At 42.6% G+C, this 12,500-nt stretch overlaps 1 protein-coding gene and 1 long non-coding RNA gene across 10 annotated transcripts in view; both read right to left on the reverse strand.

Moving 5' to 3' along the window:
• LOC127842850 (uncharacterized) overlaps positions 1 to 8,103 on the reverse strand; it is a 14,595-nt gene extending 6,492 nt beyond the window's left edge. For all 3 annotated transcript variants that reach the window (XR_008031915.1, XR_008031914.1, XR_008031913.1), the window contains exon 1: positions 7,984 to 8,103. This is a non-coding gene — a long non-coding RNA (uncharacterized LOC127842850). The remainder of the gene's footprint in view (positions 1 to 7,983) is intronic.
• Positions 1 to 12,008, reverse strand: part of LOC127842840 (receptor-type tyrosine-protein phosphatase epsilon-like) — a 569,039-nt gene extending 557,031 nt beyond the window's left edge. For 4 of the 7 annotated variants that reach the window (XM_052372601.1, XM_052372598.1, XM_052372600.1 and 1 more), the window contains exon 1: positions 11,816 to 12,008. In XM_052372601.1, the coding sequence (XP_052228561.1) occupies positions 11,816 to 12,002 (187 nt within the window). In that variant the 5' untranslated portion in view covers positions 12,003 to 12,008. Of the gene's footprint in view, positions 1 to 10,831; positions 10,967 to 11,815 lie in introns of all 7 variants that reach the window. The other 3 variants (XM_052372604.1, XM_052372602.1, XM_052372597.1) reach the window with 1 other exon arrangement.
• Positions 12,009 to 12,500: the final 492 nt, after the last annotated feature.

Raw genomic sequence — 12,500 nt, forward strand, 5'->3', positions numbered from 1 at the left:
GCAACAGAGACTGTCTCTCCACCCAGGGACGAACATGTCAATCTTAACCGTGCAACAGATACTGTCTCTCCAACCAGGATCGCACTTGTCAATCTCAACCGTGCAACAGATTCTGTCTCTCCACCCAGGATCGCACATGTCAATCTCAACCTTACAACAGATTCTGTCTCTCCTCCCAGGGTGGCACATGTTAATCTCAACCGTGCAATAGATACTGTATCTCCACCCAGGATCGCACATGTCAATCTCAACCGTGAAACAGATACTGTCTCTCCAACCAGTATCGCACATGTCAATCTCAACCGTGCAACAGATTCTGTCTCTCCACCCAGGATCGCACATGTCAATCTCAACCGTACAACAGATTCTGTCTCTCAACTCAGGGTCGCACATGTCAATTTGAACCGTGAAACAGATACTGTCTCTCCACCCAGGGACGCACATGTCAATCTCAACCGTGCAACAGATTATGTCTCTCCACCCAGGATCGCACATGTCAATCTCAACCGTACAACAGATTCTGTCTCTCAACCCAGGATCGAACATTTCAATCTCAACCTTGAAACAGATACTGTCTATCCAACCAGGGTCGCACATGTCAATCTCAACCGTGCAACAGATTCTGTCTCTCCACCCAGGATCGCAAATGTCAATCACAACCGTACAACAGATTATGTCTCTCCACCCAGGATCGCACATGTCAATCTACACCGTACAACAGATACTGTCTCTCCACTCATGTACGCACATGTCAATCTCAACCGTGCAACAGATTCTGTCTCTCACCCAGGGTCGCACATGACGATCTCAACCGTGCCACAGATTCTGTCTCTCCAACCAGGATCGCACATGTCAATCTCAACCGCGCAGCATATTCTGTCTCTCCACCCAGGATCGCATATGTCAATCTCAACCGTGAAACAGATACTATCTCTCCACCCAGGGATCGCTCATGTCAATATCAACCGTGCAACAGATACCGTCTCTCCACCCAGGATCGCACATATCAATCTCAACCGTCAACAGATTTTGTCTCTCCACCCAGGATCGCACATGTCAGTCTCAACCGTTCAACAGATACTGTCTCTCCACCCAGGGACGCACATGTCAATCTCAGCCGTGCAACAGATACTGTCTCTCCACCCAGGATCGCACATTTCAATCTCAACCGTGAAACAGATACTGTCTCTCCAACCAGGATCGCATATGTCAATCTCAACCGTGCAACAGATTCTGTCTCTCCACCCAGGATCGCACATGTCAATCTCAACCGTACAACAGATTCTGTCTCTCCACCCAGGATCGCACATGTCAATCTCAACCGTACAACAGATACTGTCTCTCCACCCATGGACGCACATGTCAATCTCAACCGTGCAACAGATTCTGTCTCTCCACCCAGGATCGCACATGTCAATCTCAACCGTACAACAGATTATGTCTCTCCACCCAGGATCACACATGTCAATCTTAACCGTGAAACATATACCGTCTCTCCACCTAGGGTCGCACATGTCAATCTCAACCGCGCAACAGATACTGTCTCTCCACCCAGGGTCGCACATGTCAATCTCAACCGTGCAACAGATTCTGTCTCTCCACCCAGGATCGCATATGTCAATCTCAACCGTGCAACAGATACTGTCTCTCCACCCAGGGTCGCACATGTCAATCTCAACCGTGCAACAGATACTGTCTCTCCACCCAGGGACGCACATGTCAATCTCAACCGTGCAACAGATTATGTCTCTCCACCCAGGATCGCACATGTCAATCTCAACCGTACAACAGATTCTGTCTCTCAACCCAGGATCGAACATTTCAATCTCAACCTTGAAACAGATACTGTCTATCCAACCAGGATCGCACATGTCAATCTCAACCGTGCAACATATTCTGTATCTCCACCCAGGATCGCACATGTCAATCTCAACCGTACAACAGATTATGTCTCTCCACCCAGGATCGCACATTTCAATCTACACCGTACAACAGATACTGTCTCTCCACTCATGTACGCACATGTCAATCTCAACCGTGCAACAGATTCTGTCTCTCACCCAGGGTCGCACATGACGATCTCAACCGTGCCACAGATTCTGTCTCTCCAACCAGGATCGCACATGTCAATCTCAACCGCGCAGCATATTCTGTCTCTCCAGCCAGGATCGCATATGTCAATCTCAACCGTGAAACAGATACTGTCTCTCCACCCAGGGATCGCTCATGTCAATATCAACCGTGCAACAGATACCGTCTCTCCACCCAGGATCGCACATATCAATCTCAACCGTCAACATATTTTGTCTCTCCACCCAGGATCGCACATGTCAATCTCAACCGTTCAACAGATACTGTCTCTCCACCCAGGGACGCACATGTCAATCTCAGCCGTGCAACAGATACTGTCTCTCCACCCAGGATCGCATATTTCAATCTCAACCGTGAAACAGATACTGTCTCTCCAACCAGGATCGCATATGTCAATCTCAACCGTGCAACAGATTCTGTCTCTCCACCCAGGATCGCACATGTCAATCTCAACCGTACAACAGATTCTGTCTCTCCACCCAGGATCGCACATGTCAATCTCAACCGTGCAACAGATACTGTCTCTCCACCCATGGACGCACATGTCAATCTCAACCGTGCAACAGATTCTGTCTCTCCACCCAGGATCGCACATGTCAATCTCAACCGTACAACAGATTATGTCTCTCCACCCAGGATCACACATGTCAATCTTAACCGTGAAACATATACCGTCTCTCCACCTAGGGTCGCACATGTCAATCTCAACCGCGCAACAGATACTGTCTCTCCACCCAGGGTCGCACATGTCAATCTCAACCGTGCAACAGATTCTGTCTCTCCACCCAGGATCGCATATGTCAATCTCAACCGTGCAACAGATACTGTCTCTCCACCCAGGGTCGCACATGTCAATCTCAACCGTGCAACAGATACTGTCTCTCCACCCAGGGACGCACATGTCAATCTCAACCGTGCAACAGATTATGTCTCTCCACCCAGGATCGCACATGTCAATCTCAACCGTACAACAGATTCTGTCTCTCAACCCAGGATCGAACATTTCAATCTCAACCTTGAAACAGATACTGTCTATCCAACCAGGATCGCACATGTCAATCTCAACCGTGCAACATATTCTGTATCTCCACCCAGGATCGCACATGTCAATCTCAACCGTACAACAGATTATGTCTCTCCACCCAGGATCGCACATTTCAATCTACACCGTACAACAGATACTGTCTCTCCACTCATGTACGCACATGTCAATCTCAACCGTGCAACAGATTCTGTCTCTCACCCAGGGTCGCACATGACGATCTCAACCGTGCCACAGATTCTGTCTCTCCAACCAGGATCGCACATGTCAATCTCAACCGCGCAGCATATTCTGTCTCTCCAGCCAGGATCGCATATGTCAATCTCAACCGTGAAACAGATACTGTCTCTCCACCCAGGGATCGCTCATGTCAATATCAACCGTGCAACAGATACCGTCTCTCCACCCAGGATCGCACATATCAATCTCAACCGTCAACATATTTTGTCTCTCCACCCAGGATCGCACATGTCAATCTCAACCGTTCAACAGATACTGTCTCTCCACCCAGGGACGCACATGTCAATCTCAGCCGTGCAACAGATACTGTCTCTCCACCCAGGATCGCATATTTCAATCTCAACCGTGAAACAGATACTGTCTCTCCAACCAGGATCGCATATGTCAATCTCAACCGTGCAACAGATTCTGTCTCTCCACCCAGGATCGCACATGTCAATCTCAACCGTACAACAGATTCTGTCTCTCCACCCAGGATCGCACATGTCAATCTCAACCGTGCAACAGATACTGTCTCTCCACCCATGGACGCACATGTCAATCTCAACCGTGCAACAGATTCTGTCTCTCCACCCAGGATCGCACATGTCAATCTCAACCGTACAACAGATTATGTCTCTCCACCCAGGATCACACATGTCAATCTTAACCGTGAAACATATACCGTCTCTCCACCCAGGGTCGCACATGTCAATCTCAACCGCGCAACAGATACTGTCTCTCCACCCAGGGTCGCACATGTCAATCTCAACCGTGCAACAGATTCTGTCTCTCCACCCAGGATCGCATATGTCAATCTCAACCGTGCAACAGATACTGTCTCTCCACCCAGGGATCGCACATGTCAATCTCAACCGTGCAACAGATACCGTCTCTCCACCCAGGATCGCACATGTCAATCTCAACCGTGCAACAGATTTTGTCTTTCCACCCAGGATCGCACATGTCAATCTCAACCGTGCAACAGATACTGTCTCTCAACCCAGGGACGCACATGTCAATCTCAGCCGTGCAACAGATTCTGTCTCTCCACCCAGTGTCGCACATGTCGATCTCAACCGTGAAACTGATACTGTCTCTCCACCCAGGGATCGCACATGTCAATCTCAACCGTGCAACAGATTATGTCTCTCCACCCAGGATCGCACATGTCAATCTCAACCGTACAACAGATTATGTCTCTCAACCCAGGATCGAACATTTCAATCTCAACCTTGAAACAGATACTGTCTATCCAACCAGGATCGCACATGTCAATCTCAACCGTGCAACAGATTCTGTCTCTCCACCCAGGATCGCACATGTCAATCTCAACCGTACAACAGATTCTGTCTCTCCACCCAGGATCGCACATGTCAATCTCAACCGTACAACAGATACTGTCTCTCCACCCATGTACGCACATGTCAATCTCAACCGTGCAACATATTCTGTCTCTCCACCCAGGGTCGCACATTTCAATCTCAATCGTGCAACAAATTCTGTCTCTCCAACCAGGATCGCACATGTCAATCTCAACCGCGCAACATATTCTGTCTCTCCACCCAGGATCGCATATGTCAATCTCAACCGTGAAACAGATACTGTCTCTCCACCCAGGGATCGCACATGTCAATATCAACCGTACAACAGATACCGTCTCTCCACCCAGGATCGCACATATCAATCTCAACCGTCAACAGATTTTGTCTCTCCACCCAGGATCGCACATGTCAATCTCAACCGTTCAACAGATACTGTCTCTCCACCCAGGGACGCACATGTCAATCTCAGCCGTGCAACAGATACTGTCTCTCCACCAAGGATCGCATATGTCAATCTCAACCGTGCAACAGATTCTGTCTCTCCACCCAGGATCGCACATGTCAATCTCAACCGTTCAACAGATACTGTCTCTCCACCCAGGGACGCACATTTCAATCTCAACCGTGAAACAGATACTGTCTCTCCAACCAGGATCGCATATGTCAATCTCAATCGTGCAACAGATTATGTCTCTCCACCCAGGATCGCACATGTCAATCTCAACCGTACAAAAGATTCTGTCTCTCCACCCAGGATCGCACATGTCAATCTCAGCCGTGCAACAGATACTGTCTCTCCACCCAGGATCGCATATGTCAATCTCAACCGTGCAACAGATTCTGTCTCTCCACCCAGGATCGCACATGTCAATCTCAACCGTTCAACAGATACTGTCTCTCCACCCAGGGACGCACATTTCAATCTCAACCGTGAAACAGATACTGTCTCTCCACACAGGATCGCATATGTCAATCTCAACCGTGCAACAGATTCTGTCTCTCCACCCAGGATCGCACATGTCAATCTCAACCGTACAAAAGATTCTGTCTCTCCACCCAGGATCGCACATGTCAATCTCAACCGTACAACAGATACTATCTCTCCACCCATGGACGCACATGTCAAACTCAACCGTGCAACAAATTCTGTCTCTCCACCCAGGATCGCACATGTCAATCTCAACCGTACAACAGATTATGTCTCTCCACCCAGGATCACACATGTCAATCTTAAACGTGAAACATTAACCGTCTCTCCACCCAGGGTCGCACATGTCAATCTCAACCGTGCAACAGATTCTGTCTCTCCACCCAGGATCGCATATGTCAATCTCAACCGTGCAACAGATACTGTCTCTCCACCCAGGGATCGCACATGTCAATCTCAACCGTGCAACAGATACCGTCTCTCCTCCCAGGATCGCACATGTCAATCTCAACCGTGCAACAGATTTTGTCTTTCCACCCAGGATCGCACATGTAAATCTCAACCGTGCAACAGATACTGTCTCTCCACCCAGGGACGCACATGTCAATCTCAGCCGCGCAACAGATTCTGTCTCTCCACCCAGGGTCGCACATGTCGATCTCAACCGTGAAACTGATACTGTCTCTCCACCCAGGGACGTACATGTCAATCTCATCCGTGCAACAGATTCTGTCTCTCTACCCAGGGTCGCACATGTCAATCTTAACCGTGAAACAGATACTGTCTCTCCACCCAGGATCGCACATGTCAATCTCAACCGTGAAACAGATACCGTCTCTCCACCCAGGGTCGCATATGTCAATCTCAACCGTGCAACAGATTCTGTTTCTCCAACCAGGATCGCACATGTCAATCTCAACCGTGCAATTGATTCTTTCTCTTCACCCAGGATCGCACATGTCAATCTCAACCGTGCAACAGATACTGTCTCTCCACACAGGGTCGCACATGTCAATCTCAACCGTGCAACAGATTCTGTCTCTGCACCAAGGATCGCACATGTCAATCTCAACCGTGCAACAGATACTGTCTCTCCACACAGGGTCGCACATGTCAATCTCAACCGTATACTGGATAATGGCATGAAAACATGATTGATGGGCAGTCACAATTACATGATGAGGAGAACTTGAGGCCATCGGTAGCATCCTTTAAATGTCGATAGGGCATCACACTAGCTTAGAATTGTAACAGCAGTAATACGTATAGCATACGTACCCCAGGGTAAAGGCTTTATATGGCACATATAAAAGTATTTTGTAGATTTTAAATCAAGCAATATTTACTGTTTCAATGACTTGCGAAATTATGCGAGGAGATAGTTGCGAAAATCGTATTAAAGCATAGGCTAATCAGGGACGACACTTTCCGTCTGAACTGGATATCTGCTGAAAAGAGACTTTCTTTAAACAAAAACAGCATAAAAGCGGACTGCAGAGGCTAAAGTGAAACGACATTTTACGCACATACATGAAACCTCCGTTGTTACAGAACAAGACTCATAAATTACTGACACTACAGTTGCTAGCAATCAACCCAGGCGAACATTGGTCATTTGAACAGTTGCCAGAGACATGGTCACAGCTTTCAACTTTTAGGCAATTGCAGAGGGAGGAGCAGTTAAGACCAAGCATACCTTGACCGCATGCTGTACAAATGGAGCAATAACATGCGATGATGACGTACATTCTAAAGAATTACAATTAGAATAATTCAAGTGTTTTGGGAATTATTGCTATCGCAAATGCTTGCACTACAGAATACTCATAACCACAAGGATCAAGTGCAGCAAAAATGTGATGATGAAGGTATTGTTGCAAATTGTTGTAAAAGAGGTAGTGTTAGTAGCTTCAAGTGGTATATATGGTAGTTATGTGTATTTAATATACCGGTGTAAAGTAAGCCTGTAAATACCATTAAATATATTGGTTTTGCATGCAAATGCAACATCGTAAAATTCATACCAACGTTAAAATTGGCATTTTACCTTTGTAACACCGCTACAGTTAATATTAATCAACCCAGCACCACTTTCGTTATTAAAACAGTGAACGGAAAAAATAGTTTCATATAGCGTCATAAAGGCGATTGCAGACAGAGAGGCAGTTGTACCAAACATGCCTGGATCGCAAGTTATGAAAGTCTCACCCAAAAGATAACAGTGCTATTTATATGGAAGCAGTTTGAGTTGATCAGAATTTGAAACGAATACCTTGCGTTGCATAAGACATCGTTATAAAAGGTTGTTTTGTGTACACATGATAATAGACAGATACTCGGTCATTTATCCGACACCAATGGACAATTTTGAATCTTACCAACACTACAGTTACTAGTAGTCCAACCAGGTGCACATTGGTCACCAGGACAGTTGCCAGACACATGGTCACAGCTTGACCCTTGTAGACAATGGCAGGGGGAGGTGCAGTTCAGGCCAAAATTGCCTTGACCGCATGCTGTAAACCACATTTCAATTAAAGAATATTTAAGTTAATAAATTAGTGAAAACGTTTTTATTTTATAAAAAACTACATATAATTTGGTAAGGGCATCTTGATTCAGCTTTATGTTGAGACACCGACTTCTTGATATGCTAAACAGTGTTTGAACACTTTACTTTTATCGGTTACAACAAATCTTAGTTAAGTGTGAATCGGATTTTTAAAGGCTTGCAATTAAATTTATTCAAACAAGGCAGTATTTTTCTTACATGTAATGTACTATTTAAAACTACAAACCTCAATGCAAGTCATAAAGCTTGTCGTAAAAAAGTATCAGCTAAGGGTCCGTAGGCCTGCATATAAAGCGACACCTTAATTGTATCTGTTTAAAGCTATCGCTATCCCGTGTGTGTTAATATAATAATAAAAACCAAATCACCGCGTACTTAAATGTAGATATAACCTAAGATGTTTATACGAGTGGACTTATATCACAAAGTATTGTGTCCGATATCTGCAAAGAAATGAGATTTAATAACAAAACTGAAAACAGGACTGAGGAAATAGCGTGTATATATTGTTTTCCTTGATAGACGTTTCATATATGTATGTTATTAATTTTAATTGCTACATCCGCTTGCATTATAACATTAATACTATTGAACTGTTAATACAATATCGAAGAAAATGAAGTTTCTACTCCTTGTAACATTTTTTGTAACGACCGATTTTTGTTTAAAAATATAGTTTTACGTTTAATGGTTTAACAACAATCTACACGGACAACGTTTAAGCGTATGATTTATAATAATATAAATCGTTACAAAAGTGCTCATTAAAAATAAGAACCATTTATTAATTTTAAATAAAACATGCATATTCAATATAACTATTAAAATTGCAGTTTCGTTAATCAAAGAAATGCAGCTCACTCTGGGACAGACGGGGCTTAATGCATGTGCGTCAAGTGTCGTCCTAGATTAGCCTTTACAGTCTACATGGGCTATTCATGGACGCTTTCTACCTTAACTCGATTTTCACTTAGAAAAGACTTTCTTTAAACGAACATGTCCAAACAAAAGCGGAAAATGTCGTCCCTGATAAACATGTGCGGACTACACAGGTTCATCTGTGTCGACATTTTACGCACATGCATTGAGCCCAGTTTCCTCAAAATGCGACTCAATTAAAGGGGCCTTTTCACAGATTTTGGCATTTTTTAACTTATTCATTAAATGCTTTATATTGATAAATGTAAACATTGGATCGTAAAAGCTCCAGTAAAAAATCAAGAATAAAATTAAAAAAAGGAAAAGAACATTGCCCGGAGCAGGTTTCGAACCAGTGACCCCTGGAGTCCTGCTAAAGTCCTGAAGTAAAAACGCTTTAGCCTACTGAGCTATTCCGCCAAGTACACATACGTGACGTATTTTATACCTTATATAAGCAATTTTCGTAGTTTCACAAAATTTAACGACAAAAACAGAACTCTCCAAATTATTCAATCGTTTCGCGTTGCAACGCTTTATAATTTTTAGGTTTTAAAATCGTCAAAAGATGCAATTAATGGCTATATTAGACCATGGTAAATGTTCAGTATTACTGTTTCCTCACAAATATCATAACTAAAACGAAAATTTGCGAATCTGAAACAACTTTTTTCAATTTTGTCAATTTACCAAAGCGTGAAAAGATCCCTTTAAATGCTGAGACGTACCTACGCCACAGTTGTCATGCTTCCATCCTGCAGCGCATTGGTTATTTGGACAAGATCCGTTTAAATGGTTACATGTTATGTTGTTGTGACAGCGGCATATGGATGAACAGTTAGCACCAAATGTGCCTGGGTGGCATGCTGTAAGTATTGAAAAACCGTAAGGATTAATGTGAATACGTTCTGATTTCATTGTTATCACTTCTACTGATGTGTTTCGAGAAGTATGGCATCATCTGTGGAATGTTTTTCGTTTTAGAACAAACACCTATATATTTTGTATTTAGAGTACCTGATATTAGTAAGTCCTTCATGATTAACCGACCGCTTTAGGGTCGTCAAATGCGATACATGCAATAAAGATTATACGGTTCGGTAAGTATTTGTGACGTAACATATTAACATCCGGTTGTATTGTGAAACAGCATTTTATTGCATTCCGATGTTGAAACTGGTTTGTATTAAACGAAAATGCATTGGACATGATTTATTATTTAAAATATAAGACATAAATTTTTAGAAAATAACACAAGGTATACAGTTTTTGTAGTTGCGTAATTTTGAGAGTTTAGATTTATAATCAAAAATTATGCTGCTAAAATCATTGACTGTGCATACATTGAATGTGCATTCGTTTATATACAGTTATAGGGATTTAAATGAATAGTACAATATACGAAAAGGAAATTCCCATAACGGGACCAATACGATAATAATAACTAACCAGAAAACATCAAATTGTATATGGACCGTAGTGTAGCGTCTCCTATGTGCAATACCTCTCCGAATGTGAATTCCATAAACACAATCACCATATACAGCACAAGCACTCAGTAATTTTTGGGTACATTGAATATTGTATCCATTACATAACTTTGGAAATAAATATAAAATAGTCAAAATAAATAATTTTTCCGTGAGTGTAATTTGCAGAGTATTCCGTATTTACATATATTATGTATTTGTTTTACGGTTGAGTTTTTATTTCTTTGATATCAAATGAAAACTTACTTTCATTGCACGCCATTCCTTTCCATCCGTCTGCACAGATCCCGTTCGAACATGCACCTGTTACACTGTCGCATGAGCCCATTCGGCAATGGCATTGTTTGGAACAGTTAACGCTGTAACTTCCGAGTGGGCAGTCTGATAGGAAACAGAAGTGTGTGATATAGTCATATTATGGTAAAACGAAGGAAACATGTGTCTTTTTAGAAATATATTCGCTTGAACGGACGTTATCCGAGAATATACACTAAAGCACAAGGTAAACACGTTTGATTTTAGATCAAATAAACAAACCCAAACCAATAAGTTATTTTAAATGCTCATTTCATTTTAATTGGATAATTAAGTTGAGGATACACGAATGATGTCAAATGTCTGAATTCACCTAAACGTAAGTATTTTACTATTGAAATGAATAGCAGCATATTCATCAGTTCCGTAATGATTTAATCTGTTCATGACATTTAATGAACAGTGGCATCGCTCTGGGAAAAGAATTATATGCTTGTGCGTAAAGTTGCAATCCACAGGATGAAGTCTCTGCTTAGCGAAAATTAAGTCTAGGCAAAAATTGTCAATCCTGATTAGCATGTACCGACTGCACACGCATTAAGACCGTTTTGTTCTATAACGTTGCTTATATATTGAGCAAAATACTTGTGTGCGAGTGTACGCTGGAAATGAACAATACTAATTATTGTTTTATATATATTTACTGCAGCTGCGTATTGCCTGTAATGCACAATTGTAGGGCTTGAGTAATCATTATTAACTTTTAAGAAGATCTTTTACGGACATGTTTGTGTGTGTTGCAGGCGTTATTGTTTGATATGTAATCAGATAACAGCAGAACCATACATTACTTTATAATGTTTTGCTATTATTGTAAATACACGTTTACTGCATGAATTTGTCTGAAATTTTAATTAACCATTGCGGTTTAATAAATGGATAGATTCATTGATAATACACATTCATGCACGTAACCTGTTTGTCTGAATATCACTATCTCACATATAACCATATGAGGTTCGCTGCCACTCTTACTGCCCATAACCCGTACAAACTGTATTTCACGTGGAGGATTTAACCACTTCTCCGCAACGGTAACATTTTTAATTGTGAATTGTTCGTCCTGAAGAAATTCTGGCATTAATCCCATTGCCACGGTCATGTTGGGAAACTGCTCAGAAACTGCAAAGAAGCATTGATTGTTACTACATTTAATACAGCATAAACATGTTATATGGGTTTTTTAAGTTAAAATATATGAACTCCGTGTAAAATTATTTAAAACAAGCACCAACGACAAAAGTATATTTGTTAATATGGGCGAAATACCTGCACGTTAAATAAAATAGAAAACGCGTATAATGACAGAATGCATGCTATAGCACGCTTAATAGAAACTACGTATATGTTTTATGCAAACAAAAACATTATGCATACAATCGGTTCGTCCAAGAACAAGAACTCTTTCCACAATATACGTATTGTTCAGTGTCAATTGCACCCACGATGGTGTTTCTAATGCGGCGCAACATCCACAGCGCTTAGCGTCTTGATGTAATGAGTCCTGGTTTACTTTATCTTCGGTCCAGTCAGCCCATGGAGTACCATTCGATGTCACACTAACGGCCGAGCTAGGGATCTGGATGAGGTCTGAAATGAA

Source organism: Dreissena polymorpha, chromosome 8 (assembly GCF_020536995.1).
Source record: "Dreissena polymorpha isolate Duluth1 chromosome 8, UMN_Dpol_1.0, whole genome shotgun sequence".
In the NCBI taxonomy this organism is placed as follows: domain Eukaryota; kingdom Metazoa; phylum Mollusca; class Bivalvia; order Myida; family Dreissenidae; genus Dreissena; species Dreissena polymorpha.